The sequence below is a fragment of the Chiroxiphia lanceolata genome, chromosome 26 (assembly GCF_009829145.1).
Source record: "Chiroxiphia lanceolata isolate bChiLan1 chromosome 26, bChiLan1.pri, whole genome shotgun sequence".
NCBI lineage: Eukaryota > Metazoa > Chordata > Aves > Passeriformes > Pipridae > Chiroxiphia > Chiroxiphia lanceolata.
This window is the reverse complement of record NC_045662.1, coordinates 1,084,219-1,106,085: the sequence shown is the minus strand read 5'-3', so window position 1 is coordinate 1,106,085 and position 21,867 is coordinate 1,084,219. Positions and strand designations below refer to the sequence as shown.

General features: G+C 48.5%; 1 protein-coding gene across 3 annotated transcripts; it reads right to left on the bottom strand.

Moving 5' to 3' along the window:
• Positions 1-192: 192 nt before the first annotated feature.
• MEIOC (meiosis specific with coiled-coil domain) lies at positions 193-21,133 on the bottom strand. Of its 3 annotated transcripts, none has more exons than XM_032711513.1 (8): positions 21,036-21,133; positions 19,283-19,408; positions 11,154-11,311; positions 10,921-11,025; positions 7,674-9,498; positions 5,694-5,828; positions 3,530-3,710; positions 193-1,743 (listed from the first exon to the last, which is right to left on the bottom strand). In XM_032711513.1, exons 1-8 carry the CDS (start codon positions 21,039-21,041, stop codon positions 1,451-1,453), a joined length of 2,829 nt encoding a protein of 942 aa, XP_032567404.1. In that variant the 5' UTR covers positions 21,042-21,133; the 3' UTR covers positions 193-1,450. The 3 variants fall into 3 exon arrangements, with proteins under 3 accessions (XP_032567404.1, XP_032567405.1, XP_032567406.1); XM_032711515.1 differs by lacking the exon at positions 193-1,743 and adding an exon at positions 1,772-3,188; XM_032711514.1 differs by lacking the exon at positions 19,283-19,408 and having other exon boundaries at positions 21,036-21,076.
• Positions 21,134-21,867: the final 734 nt, after the last annotated feature.

Sequence of the window (21,867 nt, the reverse complement as noted above, 5' to 3'; positions counted from 1 at the left end):
GGAAAAGAAATTCCCCACTCTGGCTCCCTTTGGCGTTTCCATCGGTATGGGTACAGCTCTCTCCATGATTTCAGCATCCCCTTTGCTTTATCCCCCTAAACACACTTCCATAAAGGACTGAAGGTTTCACCTCCAGTAGCAGCTCAGGCTTGAGGAGCCTGGCCTGGGAACACACTGACAGAACAAAAGCTCTTCAGCAAAAGTGAATTTATTTCCTACAGACGACTCCAGCCAGTACAGTCAGTTTTGCTTTAACATCAACACAGCCTGGGTTAAACTGAACAAACCCCAGTGCAGTGACTGCTATGAAGTTGTGCTTGTTCTGCCCCAAAACACTCACCCCGGCAGCGCTTCTGGTCATTGCAGTGATCACACGCTCACCCACCTTCTGCTGAGCCTTCTGCAGTCGCTTCTGTCACATCATCCAGTGGCAATTTATATGGTGCCATCACCCCTTCTGCCCACCAGCATTCCCAGCACAGGAAGAACAGAGCCCTGGCAGTACCAGGCTGTCCAGGCACAGACAGCTCAGTGACTTTACCCCACCATGTCCCAAGGGTGGATCCTCCTCCTCCTCAAGCACACGGTGAATCAGCCACTCCTGTTCCTACAGACTGAGCTGCAGGAAACACCAGTGCTGGGAGCTGCCCAAAGGCAGAGGGGAATAAAGAAGTCTAAAAGCCGACAATCAAATTTCAAACCAAACTAGTGAAAGACTAACTTCAAGAAAACCCAAGTTTCAGAACTTTGCGCTACCTCTTCCAAATTTAAATTCATTAAAAACAACGCTCATTATTGCAGCTGCTGCACAGCTCTGCAGGACAATCCTGTGTGCCTGTCGTAGTTTGATTAAGCTTAAATACTTTAAAACAGAGGTTCCTTTGTTCCCAAGAGCATGCCCAAATATCCGAACACATTCACTACATTCATGGTTTCACACAGCAATAATTGGTAATTTAGTGGAACCTGGTGCATATCTCCTTTCCCAAACATAGATTCTAAAATCTCAAGTTCATAAATATTTGTATTTTAAATATCTAATTTGACATGAATATTGGGTATTCTTAGCCTTTTTTCCTCCTGTTTCCAGGTTTTAGTTCAATAAGGAAACTGTAATGTGATGTGACACCAATCTCACACCCCATCACGCCACAGTCTCTAAGAACCATTATTTAAAAACTTATTTCCAAAAGCAAAACTAAAAAGTTATCGGGAGAGTTGGACACCAGGGTTCACCCGCAGGAGATAAATAATATCTTGGCTGTTAATGAATTAGTGTGATTATTTTTTTAAGTTAACATTCACCAGTTTGGCTTTCCAACAATTTGACCCTGTCTGTTAACAGCTTAACCTCAGAGCCCTTAAGGCAAATCCCACTTCTTGTCAAGATACAGCTTTAAATACGAACATTAGCAGTTGAAACTTTGAAGCAACCAAAAGGAATCAGAGATTAGGAGGCGCTGGCGTCCCCTCTCTCGTACACTCCGCGCAGCAGGTCTGTGCAGGGCGCGGGGGCTCCCTCTGTGCCCGCCTCCCTCAGCCCCCGCGGGGCCGGGGCCGCGCCCGCGGCGCTTTCCAGTCGCTTCTCCTCGGTCGGTGCCAGCTCCTGGGGGACTCTGTCCCGGGCCCGTTTTCCAGCGGAGGGTTTGGGCAGGGTCATCTGGAAGGCGCACCACAGCACGGTCCGGACCTTGCGCGTGGCCTGGCACAGCGCTCGGAGTGCCACGGCCAGAGCCAGCACCACTGCGGGGAAAGGGCCCTTTAGTGCTGCCACCCTGCTGGGGCTCCCTCAGCCCACACCTCGGGCCCTCGGAGCTCTGACCTTGCCTGGCTCTGAACAAGTGTGTAAGAGCTGCACCTGAATTTCTGTGGTTTGAGCGCTGAGGGTGCTGCAGCCCCTCGCGCTGCCCTGCACCCCGGGCTGGGGTGCTCTGTGCACACACACACTCGGCACACACACACACTCGGGCACAGGCGGGTCCTCCACCTGCCCTGCCAAGAAATCTGTGTGACAGGGGAAGGAGCGGCTCGTTTGGAGCACCGGCTGAAGCAGACAGGTCACGTTCTGTGAATGAGTGTTGTACCCCAGTGCTGCAAAGGGTCACGTGGGCAGTGGTCCCGTTATTCTGGCACAGGTTGCCCAGAGAAGCTGTGGCTGCCCCATCCCTGGAAGTGTCCAAGGCCAGGTTGGATGGGGCTTGGAGCAACCTGGTCAAGTGGAAGGTGTCCCTTCCCATGGCGGGGGGTGGAAAGGGATGGGATTTAAGATCCCTTCCTACCCAAACCATCCTGTAATTCCATGATAGATGGAAGAGAAAGGTGCTGCGGGAACAGGGCTGGGCCAGGGAAGACCTGCTCCCAAACAAACCAAAGCCATTAACAAGAAAGCTCTGCCAAAGAGAGGAGCTGTGCAGCTTCAGGCCCTTCCCTCGAGGCTTTCCCAGACACACAGCAAATACAGATACTGCATTCAATAATTTACTGTTTGAAAAATCCTCTCCAACTGCTGCCCCAGGCTCCCTCTCCTCTCTACTCCAACTCTTTCCCATACTATCCTGTTCCAAAGAGCTCACAGATCTGGTAGTGCCAGGTAAAGCCAGAGCCAATTATTTTCAAGGGCTTCAACACACGAAAAAACCACCCTTCACCTTAACAAGTCCCATAATCTTCAGTCAAGATACAGAGAAACAAGAATGATGGTGAACAGCTGAAAAAAAAAGCCTGCTGTGATTTATCTTTTGAAGTAAACTTGGGAATGACAGAACTGCATGATGGGACACCCCAAAGAAGTAAAATAATCCCTGTAGTTCAGATGTGGAAAGGAAGGCAGAAGAGATCAGAGGACTCAGAAATGTCAGACAGCTTCTGACACAAGGCAGGAGGTCAGGGAGCAAGAATTTATCCTGACTCCCACCTAAGGGACAAGGGAATCTGCCACTCTGCCTGTGCACTAGTGAGAGATTAGGCTGAGTATTTGGCTTATTTTGGATACCAATAAGAATGAAAACATTCTGACCAATGTATTTCTGTGTATCCGTCCAAAATATGATTTATATTTATGCCAGTCTATGACAGAACAAGCTTGAAGAGGAAATCCATTTGTAACCCAAGGCCATCTCTGTCTCTTTGGGCAGATTCAGCATGGAAATACTAGGGAAGTTCTACACAAAGGCAGAGCTGAGGGGTTGCTGGGAACAGGAATATGAGGGACAGGGAGAAAAAAGAGGCAATAGCTTAATTCATCTCCAAACCTTGAGTGTGTTACCAAAAAACCCCATAATTTCCACTCCTTGCTAGTTCATTAATTGAATAAGCACACTCTAAAGTGATTTAACCCATTTATCTCTAAACCCGTTTCAGTGTCCCCTCAAATCCTCATCCAAACCCCACCCAGTCTGCCTTTGGCGAAGCTCCAACACTGAAAAATAAACTAAAACTTGAATACAATCCCCCTCCCTTATTTTTTACAGCCTTGCACCATATGCACAACTTCCCAGGTACCTTCCAAACGCACACAAGCCCAGCTCACCTCTCTCATCCTGGCACCGGGGGGGGCCGTGCCGCTGCCGGTTGGAAGGGTTCACAATCTCATCCTTTCTCCGTGCCTGCACCACATGGATGGACTCCAAGTGTTTGTCCAGAGCAGTGGAGATGTTGGCATGGAGGGGGGAACTGCGAAGGCGCTCCATCTTCCCCAGTAAGGTCACAACCTGACCAACAGTGCACACGTTACAGGAGGTCACACCGTGCTCACCTACACTTACCAGAGAACTCACTAATTAGGAAGACGAGGTTAATGATAACCATTATTTTCCTTTGAAACAGTTCATAAAGTTATAGCTGAAGCAGTTTTAAGTTCTTACCTGGGATTTGTTCATCTCCAAACCCGAAGCTGCAGCACAACAGCAAAGCTACAATACCCCCATACGAGGACCCCCAGCCCACTGGTTAATAACAGATCTGTGCAGCTTCGAGACATCCCTGGAACAGGAGGTGGTTCCATGACAACATGCATTTCCCTGAATCCAGAGCGCTGGGGTCCTCCCTTCCTGCAGCCCTGCTGCAATTCCTGGGTGATCCCCTTGTGCTGTGCAGGGCAGCTGGACTGGGAAAGGGAAGGCTGCTGTGGAACCACACATGTGGGCTGGCTTTTGGGATGAACTCTCAGCCTAAAGGAGCTGAGCACAAACATTCAGGTTTCTTTGCTCCACTGAAAATCTGCATCTTTGCTGTCTTGTTTATCCTACACCAGTCACATCACTGGGTTACTGGGTTTTCCCATGGTGAGTGACTGCTCAGCCATGTTCCCAGAGCACTGAGAACCTGGTCACTGCTTTGCAGAAAGAGGTAAGACTAAAAATCCCCAAGTGGTAATATTCCTTGGGCCATGGCTACACTTGATTGCCTAAAGTAACCAAAGTAAAGGGTGTGATCTCCAAGAGAATTTAACTGCATGCTCCACACTACGAAGAGTTAATCCCAGATTGAGCCAACTCAGCTTCCACTCCAACCTTTGTTCCTCTCTGACCATCACTGAGCTGTCTGATGTTAGAACTCAGGTTCAACAGCCCCATTGTGCTTTTGAGCATCCTTAAAACTACTTCTCAGTTGCCAACAGTTGCTAACAAGAATTTGAGGTTCTATACCCTGAAGTTCGGTTTCTCAAACGGCTACAGAAGAGGGAGTCCTGTTTTAGAGGCAGGTTTAAGGTACCAGGGCAAGGACAGGCAAGCCTTCTAAACGTGGAACCTTCCCAACCCTGTTCTTTTGGGATAGAGTTTTAAAGGTCTTTGCCTGTGCTCTCCCCACTGGGTGAACAGCCCCAGACTGTGAGGAGACACAGCCTCATGGATTATTCCACCTGTGTGAGGCCGGTAGGACATCCTGCTGCTCACCCCTGCTGCTTCCAAATCCAGCATTTCTCAGAATCCTTTCAGCCCACAGCCCCTGGCAGGGACAGCTCTTGTCTCTGCTTCTCCTCCTCCTGCAGCACCAGCACCCTGGCTCTGGGCCTCAGGAGGGGCACAGCAGCCCCTCAGCACCCCGCTGGCAGCTCAGGTTTTGTGCTCACCCCCCTGTAGAACCCTGCCAGCTGCTGCCTCCCCAGGGCTGCACAGAGCCACTGCAGCTCAGCAGACCCCAGTCACACTTGCCCTACAGGTTATGGTTCTCTGGATTAAGCAGCAAACTAATAACAGAAATTCAGGCTGAAATTGCATCAAATAACCATTCTGCATTAAAAAATAACAGACTCTCAAGCAAATATATATCAAAGTCTTTCAAACATTAATTAAACTTGCTTTTCCCCACAAATACCTCCTCCAACCCAGTGCCTACAAATCCACAGTGAACACCTCCTTGCTGAGCTCTGAGAATGCAGCACACCTGAGAGCTGTGCAGGCACAGGCTCCAGGGCTGGGTGCTGGCACCACGTGCAGCTCTTGCACCAGAACCCACATCCTCTGGGCACGTGGGGATGTAACCGTGAGCCTCAGCCCTCCGAGGCTCCCTAGTAACAGCACAGGGATCCTGGAGCTGCAGAAACTCCAGCAGGATCTGCTGAAATGTTATTCTCTGCAGAGAGCAAAGCTATTTTGGGAAAAGCTGCTCTGATCATCTTACCTATCTCACACTGTACTCTAAGTTCTGTAGGATAAGTTCAATAGATTTTTTTTTTTAGTCCTACAACTCACTCTGGCTTGTTCCCGTAGCTGATCCACAATTAAGCGATCAACTCTTGATGGATTTGATGTCAGTCTTGGAATTGGAATGTTGTTAGTACTGGAAACCTTTTTCCCTTGGAAATTCTTAGCAAGAGCTGATTCAGTCTGCAGGAAAACAAAAGAACAACTCCCTCAGAATGTGCGTGCGGCGTGTGCTTTATTACAGAAACAAGAAAAAATATCAGATATTCCATTTCTTCCCCTCAGGGTTTTGGATTTTTTTAAAGGAGATAATGAGGATTCAGGCATTTGGGATTTAACCCTTTGGTGAGACAATCACCTGCTTTAAGTGAACAACTGCTTTACTCAAAGCAGTGCAACTAAAGCAATCATGCCAACACACCGTGTTCCAGCAGTGCTATGTCTGCTCACTCTGACTACAGCCTGAACTGGTTTTGCCTGGAAATAAAATGGAGGCAAGTCAGAATTACAGGGAAAAAAATGACCAAACAGATGTGGATCTCACACATAAATTAAAACTGTCTCAGTCAGCAATTTACCTAATTTTGTAAAGATTACTTAAACTACAGAAAGATTTTTTTTCTGAGCAGCCTGGTCTAGTGGAAGGTGTCCCTGACCAGGGCAGGTGGTGGAACTGGATGGCCTTTAAGGTCTCTTCCAACCCAAACCATCAGAAAATTACTCTGAAATCTGATTGCAAGACTTCAAATGTCTGACTCCCTTGTTATGTCACTCTGAAACACCCATCACAACATCTAATTAGCTAAATCTGCTTTAAAATTGCATTTCTTGGGTGGTTTCATAGTCGTTCGCTATTTACAGGAGCATGGAGTGTCAAGACAAGGGGCAATGGCTTCACACTGAGAGAGAGTAGGTTTAGATTGGATATTAGAAAAAACATTCCCTGGGGGGGTGGGGAGGCCCTGGCACATGGTGCCCAGAGAAGCTGTGGCTGCCCCAGCCCTGGAAGTGTCCAAGGCCAGGTTGGACGGGGCTTGGAGCAACCTGGGACAGTGGAAGGTGTCCCTGCTATGGCAGGGGGTGGAACTGGATGGGCTTTAAGGTCCTTTCCAACCCAAACCATCCTGTGGTTCTATGTCAAAGCTGCAGCTGAATTTCCCCCACCATTCCCTGGCCATGCACATGCCAACTGCTCCTCCCCTGCACTTTTCCATGCACCCCAGACATCATCTCCCCTCCTCAAGCTGGGCTCACTCTCCCCCAGCCCCTCTATTCAAAGCAACCACTGGCTTTTCTCAGGAAACACTTCAGCAAAACCCCCCTGTGTTACATTCCTTTGAAATTAGGTTTCTTTGGGGGGCTGGCACAGGAGAGCTCCCAAAGGCCCCACTATTGCCAGGTAACATTTGGCCCAGCTTCCCCCACAGACAGTCCCACGTACCGAAATTCAAACCCCATCCACCTGGTGAAATGAGGACAAGTTTTCCTACTGCTGCTGACCAAAAAGGGCAATTGATTTTAGCAGGGCTTCACACAGCACTACCTGAGCCTTTTAGTTCAATGGTTTCAACTGAATGACCCTTTCTTCAGCTTCTGTTTCTGGGGGGAAAAAAGAGCCCCTTCACATACACCTTAGGTTTAAACCTTCAGGGAAACAGAAGGTGAGAACTCATTGTAGCACCTAAGAAATGGAATGGAAAGAAACTGTATTTACTGTATTAATAAATAAGGTGTAACATATCTTTGTTACTCACGAACACGCCTTCCCCAGCCCCAACCCTGAGACTGGAAAAGCCCCTGAATTCCTGCTTTAAGTGCAACCTTCCATACAATGTTAGTTACGCTCCCAGCAGGCTACAAACCTCCACACCCTCCCTTTTCAGTCCCAAACATACAGGGAAGCAAACTTGTAACTTTGAAGTCCTGTTAAACATTTCAACTCCCAACAGCACAACCACCTTCGACTGCACTGAGCAGGATGACATCTACATCAAATCTGTGATGTTAATTTAGTTTGGGATTTTTTACCTTCTTCCTTTCCTTCTCCAAAGCTCTCCACTGCTCATAGCACTCCTCCAGCCTCACGTGCAGCTCGCTGGCAGGGCCACTGCGGTTCTTCACTTGCTTCTGAAATCCAAATGCTGACACAAAACCAGAGAGAGCACTGTCACTGTACATCTTGTCTGTGAAACAGGGGTAGAGGCGTTTAAGATCATCTTGGGAGAACAAGGTGTGAGGCTCCACCAGAGGCACCACGGAACGGCCCAGGAGGTGAGCGGATCTCACAGGGAATGTGCCGGAACCCAGCTGCCGGTTCCGCCTGAAGTCTCCCACCACGCAGTTGGGAATGCCTGGAGCCTGCAGGCTGCTGCCAGGATTGATGGCATTGCTGTCCCCGCTCCCTGCCCTGAGATGGAGCTGCCCCTGAGACTCCAAGAGCTCTTGGTACATGTCCTGCAACATCCCATCTGCCTGGTTCTGTCCTTCCAGGTCACAGTGCTCGCTCTGTGGCTTCAGCTGGAAACGCTGTTTGTTCAGATTGTCAATGATCCCAAACTGCTGAGCCAAGTAACTGTCACAGAATCCATTTGGCTGCTTCAGCTTCTTCTCACTGAGGTACTCGATGATGTTCTCTTCTCCACCCCTAACCAGGGCTTCCACACATGCAGCCGCCCGAGCTCGTTCCGCAGCACTGTAACCCAAGTCGAGGCCAGAGAGAAATGGGTTGTCTTGACAGTACTTGTGAAGTAAATTACAATTTAAAGGCAAATTTGAAGATGGCAACTGAAAAACATCATTAGAATGACTGGAACTTTTTGGAAATGCAGGTGACTGATTATTCACCTTCAACAAAGGACCTGGATTCTGGAAGGGGCCGGAAGCAGCGGGTTTGGTTTGGATGTTCATCCACGCTGGCCTCGCACTAGAGCCTGCTGAAGGAACTGCTGCATTGGGCAACAGTGAGAGTGATTTATAGAATTCAGGATTCTGAAGATCGGCCTTGGAAAACTGCTGCTTTTCCATACCATTATTCCCTGGACAAGCTGCAAAAGACTTTAGTCCATATTCAATTTTTTGCCCAAAATCAGCGCTGAAGGAAGGTTCGTTTGCAAACTGTTTTTCTGATACAAGTCCTACAGACTTGGGAAATGTAAAGTCATGCTGATCTGAAATTGTATCTTCGAATTTTTTCTGAGTTCCTGATTTAACTTGAAATAATTTAGCATAGGGCTCTGCATCCAGAGATGGTGCCTCGGGGGTTCCATTTACCACCTTTCTATTTTCTTGGAGGCTACAACTGGTGCTCTTGTTGGGCTTTGCCTTACCAGCATGAGAATATTCAGTGTATCTGCTGTAATCTGTGCTTTCACTGTATCTGTGACACTGTGGAAGGAATGTTTCTGCCCGCTTTGGGCGCACCTGTGCGTCTGCTCCCTTGGGACACATCTTCTCCCTTCCATAAGAATAAGCATCAGCTCCTGAGTCTTTGATTGCTTCTGAGTACCCAGCCTGGGGTAAAAAGGTGTTTTTCAGGTAGGGGTAGTTCTGATACACAGGAGTTGTCTTCACACCCTCGTTACTCTGCATGTTGGCACGCTCACCCCTGGGAGGGTACAGGCTCTGCTCTTCCAGCTCCATGCCGGCAAAGCTGCGGTAACAGTCGTCTGCTTTCTGCTGGGACACCAGGCTGGCACTGGCCAGGAACTGCTTGTCAGCAGCAGGGACAGACTCACTGCTGTAGAAGCCCTGCTGTGGGACAGCTGCAGCACGCCTGCTTTCTGCCAGCAGGTCGTGGTGGTCCATTCTGCTCGCATTCACTGGCCATACCGACTTCAGGGTGGGAGGGCAACTCCTTGGGAAACAAGAAACACACAGTTAGAGTCCAATCCGTGGTGCTGCTCTTCATTCCCAAACACAAAAGGAGGTTTAAGAACCCAGTTCCTCCCTAATCGTTCCAAGATGTCTGACTTCAACTTTCACCCATTCCTGTCCTCTCCAGTTTCCCTCACCCAGCTGAGAAAACTGATTCTGCCTTGTGAAAACCCACCCCCACAGCTCAGGAGCTACGGCCACACCTTTAAACTGCAAGAGATGTGTACAGACCAAATCAGGGTCCATCAGTGCTGTCAGGAGAGTTACTGTCCATCCCCACCGAAATCCTCCTGGTTCAGCACCAAGTTCAGGTAACCAAACTGCCCTCAGCCTTCCCAAGCCATGTCCCAGCACTCCAGAGAAAGCTTCTCTCTCACCTCACTTGTGCCTTACACTGGCCTGCACTGCTTCCTGCAGGTAGAGCCAAGGGCAGCATCTCAGCACACTTCCCTTCCTTCCACCAATCACCAGGAATTAACCAGGACAATCTATCCCTCACTGACAAGGAAAACTGCAAACAGACTAAGTAAAAGGGAAATTGTGCATGGAAGTCACTGCAGGCCAAATCTGGGAGTACTGAAAACAGAATTCCAGCCCTGCCTGTCCAAAGCAAAGGAGTTACTGAGTTATCTCATGACCAAGATTGACTCTCTGAAGTTTTCCCCCATTTCAGCCACATAACTCAGCACACATATAGAAATCCCTGGAATTGTTTGGGAAGACAGAAAGAAAAAGCAGTGCCTGCATTGGGAACCTGAGTTGGGTTCCCTCTCTTGCCTCTTAGACATGGAAAAGACAGGGAACTCTGAAAATATCTTGGGGATGTTGGACCTGCATCCTTCTGTGCCATGTGGTTATGACTATCTAATTGTCTCTCCTGGTGCAGGAATATAGGCAAAATAAACCTGACATTTAGATATGCAAATATTGCTCAGGTAGCACGAACTGCAAGAAACATTCATTTTGCATGGAATTCTCCCCTGCCATTTCAGGAAAGTGTGAAGGAGTCTGATTTGTGTATTCTTTCTGTGAATTGACATTAATTAAGACAGAAACCTCAAGCCTAAATTCAGTCTTGATTTAAAAGACAAGAGGCCAAGGCATACATCCAAGGGATTTATTTGAATACAGCATGTCCACAACACTCATTAAGGCCTTATTTTAAAAATGCCAATTAACAAGTTCTGTAAATACCAGAGAGCCAGAAGCTGCCATGCAATCTGAGTGCCTGGAGAAAAGATTGCAAGGATCCCAAGCGAAACATTGGAACATCAGGGGAAGGAAGGGGGAGCACGAGGTCTGGGCAGCAGCAGATGTGGAGCCAATTAATGAGCACAGTGAGATCAGGGAGGGGAGTTCCTGTCAGAGAACACCTCAGCAGCAGCACCTGCACCACACTCACCCCTCAGCAAAGCACGGCTGTGGTTTGTCTTGTTCTTCCAGTATGTTTGACACGAGTCCATATAAATCTGTTTCACTGCCATAATCGTTCCTTTCAGGCTGAATCCTGAAAACCAAGTGGGTATTAATTAAAACAATTCCTTCATTCAAAGGATTTCCTAAGTTAAATGAAACAAACAAATCTAATCCATCTACTCCACCAACACACACACACTCCCTGCCAAGGATGACTACCTGGGCTTCAGGTTAATCTGAGGAGCGGCGGGCTGCTTGCTGTCATCTGCACATGTAGACCAGGGGGGGTACAAGAGGGAAGGGTCCATGGGTGCAGAGTACTCTGATGTTGAAAGGGAAGAGCTGTAGGTCTGAGGTAACTCCACGTTTTCTTCATTCTGCATTTAATGTAAATAAAAGCACTGATTTAGTATTAAACACATCAAGCTGTCATTTTGCCGTTCCATGTGGTTATAACCAGGTTCTTGGAGGAACCAGCACATGAGAACCAGGATCCACACACCGGGAACACAAAAATTAAGCAGAATTACCTGTATCTTTAAGTAGGATTCTCTTAATCTTTAAGCAGAATTCTCTGTCCCTCCCTTTGCTCTCTGTGGCATATGGAAGCTGATGGCATCATTCTCACCTTTAACCCCTCTTTTGAATACAAACACATGTTCTCAGGTGTGTTAAACAGCTGTTGCTTTAATGCTTATGGAAAGCTTTTGTATTTCTGTCCTGCTTGGCAATGGTTTGAGAAGATGTGGCCCTGGAGCTGCAGCTCACACCTCTGGCACTCAGCCTTGGTTTCCATGTGTCCTGAGCTGAGCTGGCTTGAAACTGAGGAGGGGGCACCTCCCCAAACCACCTCCAGAGACCCCAAAGAGGCCCAGACAGGCGCAGGAACAAGCGTTGCCTAAGGCTGTGCAGGCTCAGTGACTCTGCATTACGTAGGTGGGAGCTCTGCATTAGGTAGGCGGGTTTATGTAAACTTTAGTGTATAAATCTCTCTCGTTTTACTCCTTGGTATTCGTGGAAAATTTCCACCTTGTACCCTGTGCTGAACGAACAATGTCTCCTTTCTCAACCTGCCCCTTTGCCTGTGTTTAGAGCGTTCCTGAAATCAGCCCCAGTTTCGGTGGCCCAGGTGGGACAGGGGTGAATGGGACCAGGATCCCAGGCAGCAGCTGCCAATGGCTGCAGGAATCACCAGGAGCACTCCAGCACTGGTGAGATTTACCCAGGGACTCCTCCCTGGGACCCCTCAGGTGGGAAGTGCCAGTGGGATACCCTTTGCAGAGACATTGCTAAAATTGGTATTTTGGTATCCCAGGTCTCCCTGACTAAAATCGTAAAGTAAAATATACATGTCAGAGGAGTATTGGGTATCAGTATTTAGGCTAAAAATTTGGTTCTCGGTACTTAGTTTCTGTCAGGCACAAACTCGGTGATGACCAAAGTGTATAAGGTATTATATTTTATATATACTGTATCTTGGTTGGTTTTGAGCACACATTGTTTTGTAATTGGCATAATTACTGTTTGTGATTGTTTGCCAATACGGGTGCTGGAAGTTCTGCCTCGTTAGAAGAGGGAATTGTGAAAGCCCCACCTTAGGCTGTGTTTTAGGACATTGGGGGAAGTTTGGAGGGGATCTCCCTGCCAGAAAAAAGTCAATTATATATTGTAACCAGTGATGGCCTGTGTACGCATTAGAGAAAAACGGTCTCAGAATGGAACTCTGAACTATAATACTATCATACAGGATGTAGTTCATGTTATTTTGTCACTGAGAAAGAAAATGGGACATTTTTCTTTGCATCGTGGAATAATTAAAATGCTCAAAAGGTCTGTGAAGTGATGACAGCAGACATTAATGTTTTAGCATTAGACACAGGAAAAGGAAGTGGAATGAAAAGGATGAGGTGGAGAAGAGCAAATAAAGAAAAGAGCAGGGGAAAAGAGTTCAGAAAAGGGATGACAGACAAGTTTGTTGATGGCTGTGACAGGTGGAAAAGGAGGAGGTAACTTAAGGGGAAGAGGGAGACCCTGTTCCCCACCAAGGGAATTGGACTTTGGTAAATTCCCACCACAGGAAAAGATCAATGTGATCACTGAAAGCAGAAATGCCCCCAGAATCCAGAACATCTGGACAACCCTCCAAGGGGGGAGGCTCCCCAAGTAGGAACACTGCTACAGTCCATTGGGATTTAGATTGACAGGGACCAGAGAGCTCAAAAGACTCCCCAACACAACCCCTGGTCACAGTAAGTTGGGGAATGAAAAGGCAGAATTTCTAACAGACACAGGAGCAACTTACTCGGTATTGAACACATGTAAAGGAGTCCAGAGGAAACAAAGCACATCTACAGTGGAGCCACAGGGTAAAAGGAAGTAAGGCCTTTCTTCTAGTCCCTCAAATTTGGAATTAGAAAAAGAGTTTTAACTCAAAAACTTCTGTACATATCTGACTGCCCAGTGCCATTATTACAAAGAGGCATTAAGTAAATTAAATGCACAAATAACCTACAAAAAAGGACAGATCCAAGTACATACATGAGGAAAAAAAGCCGTGGGGACACAAGTTACAGGATCAAAAGGACCCCAAGGAAGACATACTCGAAGAAGTGGCAAATGCAGTGACTCCCCTGGTGTGGGTGACCAGTTCTCCTGGAAGATCACAAGAAGTGAAACTGGTAATGATCCAGTTAAAACCAGGCACCAGACCAGTAAGAAAAGGACAGTAAGAAAAGGACAATACTCTATGAAACTGGAAGCTAGAAAAGGACTACAGCCAAACAGGGAAAGATGCATTAGCTCTGGGAATGCCAGTCTGAGTTTAATACCCCAGTTCTACCAGTTTAGAAACCACAGTCGGATGAATACCAACTAATCCAAGATTTAATAGCCATAAATCAAATAGTGCAAGATGTGCATTCAGTTCTAGCCAACCCATATATACCCTTGTAACCACATTAAAAGAGACTGATTAGTGGTTTACAGTACTAGACTTGTAAGATGCTTTCTTTTGTGTCTCACTGCACACAAGAAGTCAGGAGCTATTTGCATTTTAATGGGAGGATCCATGAACAGGGCAAAAGACTCCATTATGCTGGACTGTTATACCACAGGGATTTAAGAAGAGCCCTATGATTTCTGGAAAACAACGTAAAATTGTGTATCCTTGGGATTGGAATGGGAAGCATCACAAAAAGTATAGCGAAGAAATGTGAACCGTGTCCACAGATACAGCCTTGGCCAGCCCTCACGACAAATCAAAAAAGGAACAGACCAGGAAGTTATTGGCAAATTGATTTCTCTGAATTCTCATGGCAAAATGGGTATTGATACTTATTGGTGCTGGTGGATACATTTTCTGGGTGGCCTGAAGCTTTTCCCTGTCCAACCGACCAGGCTGAAGGGGCAGGCAAGGTTCTGTTGGGAGAGACCATTCCTAGGTACAGGATACCCAAAGGTGTGTCATCCAACTGTCCTGGTTCTGGGCAGGACAGGGTTAATTTCTGCAGTAGCCAGGAAGGGGCATGGCCATTGCCAGGGGTGAGGCAAAGGGACTCTCTTCTGGGGAGAAGGGGCTCCTTCTGGTCAAGGAAAGTGGCAGAAGGAGCTGCTATGGGGAGTTTTTCCATGTGAATTGTTCCTTTTCTTGTAATCTTCTGTCATTAATACTGTTGCTGTTACTGTCTGTTTTCTTATCCCAACCCATGATCTTTGCCTTTTGTGTCTCCTCTCCATCCCACCACAGCAGGGAGGGAGAAACAGAGGAGTGAGAGAAAACAAGGTGGGGACACTGAACTGTACCATTCCTAAGCCATGACAGCCTGAACCCACGCCCAATGTGGGGCACAAAGGGCTGTAGTGATGTCATTAATTACCTCTCTAGGGAAAGTTTTGTCCTCTATCAACAGAACTCTTCAGCGCAGGAATCCAACTGGATTGGACCTTCCTGTTCCTGACATCCAGGTGGGAGCTCGGGGTCTATCTAAGATCATGGAATAACGAGCCACTAAAGGAACACTGGAAAAGAATGTATCAGGCTCTTCCCACAACACACACAGCTGTGACACTTCAAGGACTAGAGCTGTGGAACCCACTGAAGAAAACCACAGGACCAGAAAAGTGAGAAGTCACCCCCTCTGGACCTCTGGGACTAAACAAATGGAAAAATAACTTCCTGAACTGCACCTGGGAAGAAGGCCTGTCTTATGTAGAACTTGAATGCCCTCAAGGGGCAGCAGCATCTCTAACTGCAGTAATTATTTTAGACAAACACAATTCCATGGACCAGCATTGCCAAGGCACTGCCAGATGTCCCACTTGGTATAATGTTGGTATCATTTTACAGTGGTTGAGCCCCTTACTGTGACATGAATTGCTTTAGCCTTTCTGAATATGAAACTTATACGGGTAACCCTTTTATTCTTTCTTGTCCAGTCAAATACTGTTACAAAAAACCAGTTGTACGATGGTTTAAAGAGAATGGAAGAGAATTTAAATTATTAATTAATGTTACAACTGAAGGTGAATCTGACAATGTACACCCCCTCAAATTTCCTTTGAGGCATAAGGAGGATGAAGGTAAACATCATGGCTGAGCCATAGGAGATGAGGCAGCAGCAGAGGGCCACTGGATACAAGGAAAGGTAAAAGGAACACCCTTCCCTGAATGCCTCCCAAAGCCCCTCAAATCTGGGAAATTGGCCTGTACATAATTAAGGAGGTAGGGAAACAACAAATACTATTTAATACTGACTATGCTTAAAAGTAAAGTCTATGACATTCATCCCATTGTTGCTCTAGGTGTGATCAATAATGGAACCACAATGTATCCAATTGAACGTGGAGTAAAGAAACACATGAGAAGCCAAAGATATCAGCACCTGTGGGGCACGAGGGTTTGTCTGCAAAGAAATAGAACTGAAGCTCAAGATATCTGCCCAGATATACAACAGAACACCTGTAATTCTGAAATTCCACCAGAGATCAATATAAAAATGGTGCTTTAGTACTCCTTGTGAATGCACAGAAACATAAAACAATTAAATCACATTCTAATTGTTGTGTTTGTAAATTTACCCAGATCAGAGGCTGTGATTTTAACTACTCAGCCTCAGTAACTTCCTTCCAAGTAATAAAACCAAAATATACCTTAATTTCAAGTATACAACCCACTCCTTTGGGGAGTCCAATAAAGAAATTGCTACAACATAAAAATTTGCAAAGGCTGTTAAAAGAAGCTAAAAAGAGTAGCAGGAAGACTTTATTACTGTCCATCACGACAAAAAGAAATCCATCAGGTAATGGAAAGAGTAAAGAAAGCTGGAAATCACCATTGGTGGGGTATTTCATTCAGATGCTCTCCAACAGCATCAGGAATTTTTAATAAAATGCTACATCATCCCACAATTCTCTTGTTAACACCAACCTGTTTGTTTTAGTGCTAGGATTGTATATAAAATGTGGAGAATGGTGAAACAGCTACCTTCAAGATTTAAATATAACTGGGAACAATAGTAGCCAAAAGCATGTGGAAGTTTTTAATACAATATTTCAAAAACTTGCAAAGGTGGGAATTGATGTCTTTAAGCAGAATTCTCTGTCCCTCCCTTTGCTCTCTGTGGCAGATGGAAGCTGATGGCATCATTCTCACCTTTAACCCCTCTTTTGAATACAAACACATGTTCTCAGGTGTGTTAAACAGCTGTTGCTTTAATGCTTATGGAAAGCTTTTGTATTTCTGTCCTGCTTGGTAATGGTTTGAGAAGATGTGGCCCTGGAGCTGCAGCTCACACCTCTGGCACTCAGCCTTGGCTTCCATGTGTCCTGAGCTGAGCTGGCTTGAAACTGAGGAGGGGGCACCTCCCCAAACCACCTCCAGAGACCCCAAAGAGGCCCAGGTAGGCACAGCACTGGTTTAGGAAGGGCAGGTCCTGTCTGACCAACTTGATCTCCTTTTATGTTCAGGTGGTGGATGAGGGGAAGGCTGTGGATGTGTCTACCTGGACTTCAGCAAAGCCTTGGACACCGTCTCCCATGGCACACTCCTGGAAAAGCTGCAGCCCACAGCTTGGACAGGGACACTCTGTGCTGGGTTAGGAACTGGCTGGAGGGCCGGGCCCAGAGAGTGGTGGGGATGGTGCTGCATCCAGGTGGGATCCAGTCAGTAGTGGTGTCCCCAGGGATCAGTGTTGGGCCCAGTTCTGTTTAATCTTTATCGATGATCTGGATGAGGGGATCGAGTGAACCATAAGCAAATTTGCAGATGACACCAAGCTGGGGGGGAGTGTTGATCAGCTGGAAGGCAGGAGGGCTCTGCAGAGGGACCTGGACAGACTGGAGAAATGGGCTGATTCCAACGGGATGAGGTTCAACCAGGCCAAGGGCCGGGTCCTGCACTTTGGCCACAACAACCCCCGGCAGCCCCACGGGCTGGGACAGAGGGGCTGGAGAGCAGCCAGGCAGAGAGGGACCTGGGAGTGGGGATTGACAGGAAGATGAACAGGAGCCAGAGTGTGCCCAGGTGGCCAAGAAGGCCAATGGATCCTGGCCTGGATCAGGAACAATCCAGGCCAACAGGTCCAAGGAAGTGATTCTGCCCCTGGACTCAGCACTGGTGAGGCCACCCCTGGAGTGCTGTGTCCAGTCCTGGGCCCCTCAGCTCAGGAAGGACATTGAGGGGCTGGAGCAGGTCCAGAGAAGAGCAACGAGGCTGGGGAAGGGAGTGGAGCACAAGTGCTGTGAGGAGAGGCTGAGGGAGCTGGGGGCTCAGCCTGGAGAGGAGGAGGCTCAGGGGAGACCTCCTGACTCTCTGCAACTCCCTGACAGGAGGGGGGAGCCGGGTGAGGGTTGGTCTCTTCTCCCAGGAAGTAGCAGTAGGACAAGAGGGCTGGGTCTTCAGCTGTGCCAGGGGAGGTTTAGGTTGGATATTAGGAAGAAATTTTTTACAGAGAGCAATCAGCCATTGGAATGGGCTGGCCAGGGAGGGGGTGGATTCACCATCCCTGGAGGCTTTTAAGATGAGACTGGATGTGGCATCAGTGCCACGGTCTGGGAACCACTAGATCCAGGCAGGGTTGGATCAAGGGTTGGACTTGATCTCAGAGGTCTTTTCCAACCCCATTGATTCTATGATTCTATGAAGTGTTGCCTAAGGCTGTGCAGGCTCAGTGACTCTGCATTAGGTAGGCAGGAGCTCTGGATTAGGTAGGTGGGTTTATGTAAACCTTAGTGTATAAATTCTCTCGCTTTTTACTCCTCGGTGTGCTTCATTTTTGGAAAAATTCCACCTTGCACCCTGTGCAGAATGAACAATGTCTCCTTTCTCAACCTGACTCATTTTCCGTGTTTAGAGAGTTCCTAAAATTGTCAACACTGTCAGCCTAAAACACCTGCTCCTGTTTCTAACAGATGATCCCTGACAGGGGTCAGGAAAAATCTCCTTTCTCCCCACCATGACAGGTTATTTAAGCTACTGAAGAAAACTTACAGCCAATTCTGTTCTTGAGGAAAGGTTCCCGATTAGGTGAAAAAGAGTATTTGCCTGTTTGGTTTAAACACAATTGGCCTTCTCAGCTCTTAGTAAGTGAAAAAATTAATTAATGGTGCTTTTGCAGGGTTGAATGTTAAAGACACATGATATGCTCCCTCGTGGAGCAGAGTAGTCTGGCAGCAACAGGAAGCCTCCCACAAAGCCAGGTTTCATCCCAATAAGGCTTTCTGCCTAACCACAGATACACGTCTCTGCCACACACCTGGGTTCCCCATGTCTGTAAGCACAAAAAGATGCCCAACTGCTGGGCAAAACCACAAAATCCTGGATGGACTAAGTACCAGGTCTGGTCTTGAAGGTGGTGGGAATGAATTTTCATTTGAGTCTTCTACCTCAGTGTAAGTTTATGGCTATTAAAGGCAAAAATTCCAAGAGAGATCTGATTTCTTTAACTGTCCTGGCACTTTCTACTGGTCAGACTAAGAACACTTGAACTCTACACCTGTCATGTGCCACAGAAATATCTGTGGAAATAGCTAAGGTTCTTCTTATGGACTTCCCAGGTTTCCTAAAACTTTGCTCCTCACTTTGTCTACAACTGTTTATGCCAATAGAAAAACAAAGAACACAGTGAAATACTAATCTTCAAACCTTATTGCTCCACCTCCGACTGCACCAGAAAAGCCACTGTCCCCTCTGGTGAACGTTACAGCCATGGAGGTTTATCACCCTTAATCAAACGCGGTGATTTACGTTCACCAGAACAAGCAACTGCTTTAGAAACACATTTTGCCTATTTTGTTTACAAGCAACCCAAACTCTCACAGAGACACAAAGAAGAACTCAGAGCCAACTGGACCTGTGATTTGTAGCAGCCATAGAGTGAGCCTGAGCCTGGCATTCCGGCGCTGAACACGTCCGTGGGCCTCCCGCCGGCTTCCGCGCTGCCCCAGCAGCGGCTGCCACCTCGGAACGCCACGCTGGGCTGCAGGGACAGGAAAGGGCACAGGGACATCAGCATACACTGGGACATCATTATCCATACAAACTGTACACAGAGCTCAGAGTTGTGGATTTCAAACCAAGGTTAATTGCTTTGACACTTTTATTTACCGGTGGATTCTGTTCCCTCAGAGTTTTCGAGGAATCGGCTCTACGTATTGATGTGAAACACTTCCATGTTTACCCTTAAAGAAGAGCTGAACCCACCAAAGCACAAGAAACTCAAAAGGTGTTCAGAGATCAAGAGGAAACCTGCACTCTCCCTGTTTGCACAAGCTGAGCTTCCCAACATCAGAGCCACCACAAAGGAACATCAGCCACAGGAGCAGGAGAATGCTCATGGAATCATGGAATGGTTTGGGTTGGAAGGGACCTTAAAGCTCATCCAGTCCAACCCTTTGCCATGGGCAGGGAACCCTTTGACCAACGGCAGCAGAGTCATCATTCAGCCTTCCACACATTCCTGGGCACCTCTGGTCCTTCTATCACTGCTCCCATCACATTGTTTACGTTGTTTGCAGGCAGGGGGGTGCATTTCCACATGTCATGAGCTAAAACTTTGCTATAATACACACACTGGGAGCTGTGGTGGAAATCTGCTGCCTTCTGGAACTATGGGAGAAACAACTCCCACCAGAGAGACCCCCCCTGCCCATCACCCCCTGCAAGAGCCAGAAACCATGAGCCAGCAGGAGCAAGGAATGGGAACAAACAAAAACTGAGGGGTCTCCTTCCCTTCTCCAGAGGGTGAGGTACACTACAGAAACTTGCACTGGCTGGCTAAGAACCCCTCTAGCTAACAAATACAAAAGTGATGTTATTGGTATCACATTACCACAGCAGCTCATTTGGAATGATTATTAAATTCAGAAAAAGTCAAGGTTTCACAGGGTTAGGGTTCTGAAGTGTTCCAAGTAAGCTCTGCACTCTAAAACCACCTTCTTCTACAGGTCCCTGAGGATGCACCAAACCTCTGTGACCTACAGCACGATCTTCATTCACACCACAGTCAACTATGTAGTCTTCCGTGTTTTTGAGGCACATTTCCCAAAACCACAAACACACAGAGCCAGTGTTGGGCTCAGCCCATGGCCTGGGCTCATCCGGTCTTGTTTTCCCCTCAGGGACCCTTGTTCACAGTCACACCCATCACTCATGTTTTGTGACCCCACAGAACACGGGAGAACCCTCAGAATCAGAGACTCAACCAGGCTGGAAAAGACCCCTGAGACCATCACATCCAACCTTTCACCCACCACCACCACCTCATTTACAGGTCCCTGGGACACCCCCAAATCCAAACTTCTCCCCATTTTCCCCACATGAGTGTTTTTCAGAATGCTTGCAGAGGGCGGTTTCCCATAGGCTTGAGCTCTGTCTCACACGCCTGGCAGGGCGCCGGGGCCTCGAGCCCGGAGGGGGCGGCGTGGCTGAGACACTGATGAGGGGCGGGCACAATCCTGGTCGGGCTTCGGGGTCCCCTCAGCGGGGGCGGAGCCGGGACAACTGCAGCGGGTGTGTGACGGGCGGAGCCGCAGAGCCCGTCCCGTCCCGTCCCTGTCCGTTCCCTGTCTCCGTCCCTGTCTCCCTGTCCCATTCCCGCCCCTCACCTCCATGGCTCTCCGGACGCGCGCCCCGCGCGGGGCTGCCCTGAGGGGACTACGGGCGGTTGCCCTCGCGCAGGCCTAACGGCCGCCCCTCCCCGCCCCGCGCCCCCATTGGCCGCCGCCCTGGCCCCCACCCAATCGGCGGCCTCGCGGCCGCCGCGCGCACCCCCGCGCCACGTGACCCCGCTCGGATCTCCACGCGGATCTGCCCTCGCCGAGAGAGAGGCGGCGGCCGCGATTGGCCGCGCCCGCCGGCGCGCAGCCAATGGGGATACGGCTGGCTCGCGCCGCCCGCCAATGAGCGGCCGCGGGGGCGAAGGTTCGCCCGGAAACAGCGGGGCCCGGAAGGGAGCGGCAGCCCGGAGACGGAGGGGGGCGCGGGGCTGAGGGTCCGCGGGGATGGCACCCCAAAACACTGCCAGGCACCCCAAAACTGTCAGTCACCCCCAAGAACACTACCAGGCACCCCCCAAAACCTTGGCAGCCCCCAAAACCCTGACACCCCACAGAACACTGGCACCCTCAAAAACGCTGGCACCACTCCAGACTTTATCACTCCCCCAGACCCTGTCACCCTCCCCCTAGGCCATGTCACTCCCCCATACCCCTGTCACTCCTCCGGACTTTGTCACTTCCCAGAACCGCATTACTCCCCCAAAACCCTGTCACTCCCATAGATTTTGTCACCCCGCCAGACCCTGTCATCCCTTTGAATTTTGTCACTCCCCAGACCCTGCCACCCCTAGGAGCCTGTCACCCCTCTGGACCCCATCACTGCCCCAGGCCATGTCACTCCCTCAGATCCTGTCACTCCTCCAGACCCTGTTGCCCCTCT

What these genes read in the sequence shown, in the direction of transcription:
- MEIOC (XM_032711513.1), bottom strand. An exon ending in CAGCCGTGCTTTGCTGAGGG is followed by an intron (nt 9,499 to 10,920) that starts GTGAGTGTGGTG and finishes TTGTTTCCCAAG; the next exon opens with GAGTTGCCCTCCCACCCTGA. An exon ending in AGCTACGGGAACAAGCCAGA is followed by an intron (nt 3,711 to 5,693) that starts GTGAGTTGTAGG and finishes ACTGTTGGTCAG; the next exon opens with GTTGTGACCTTACTGGGGAA.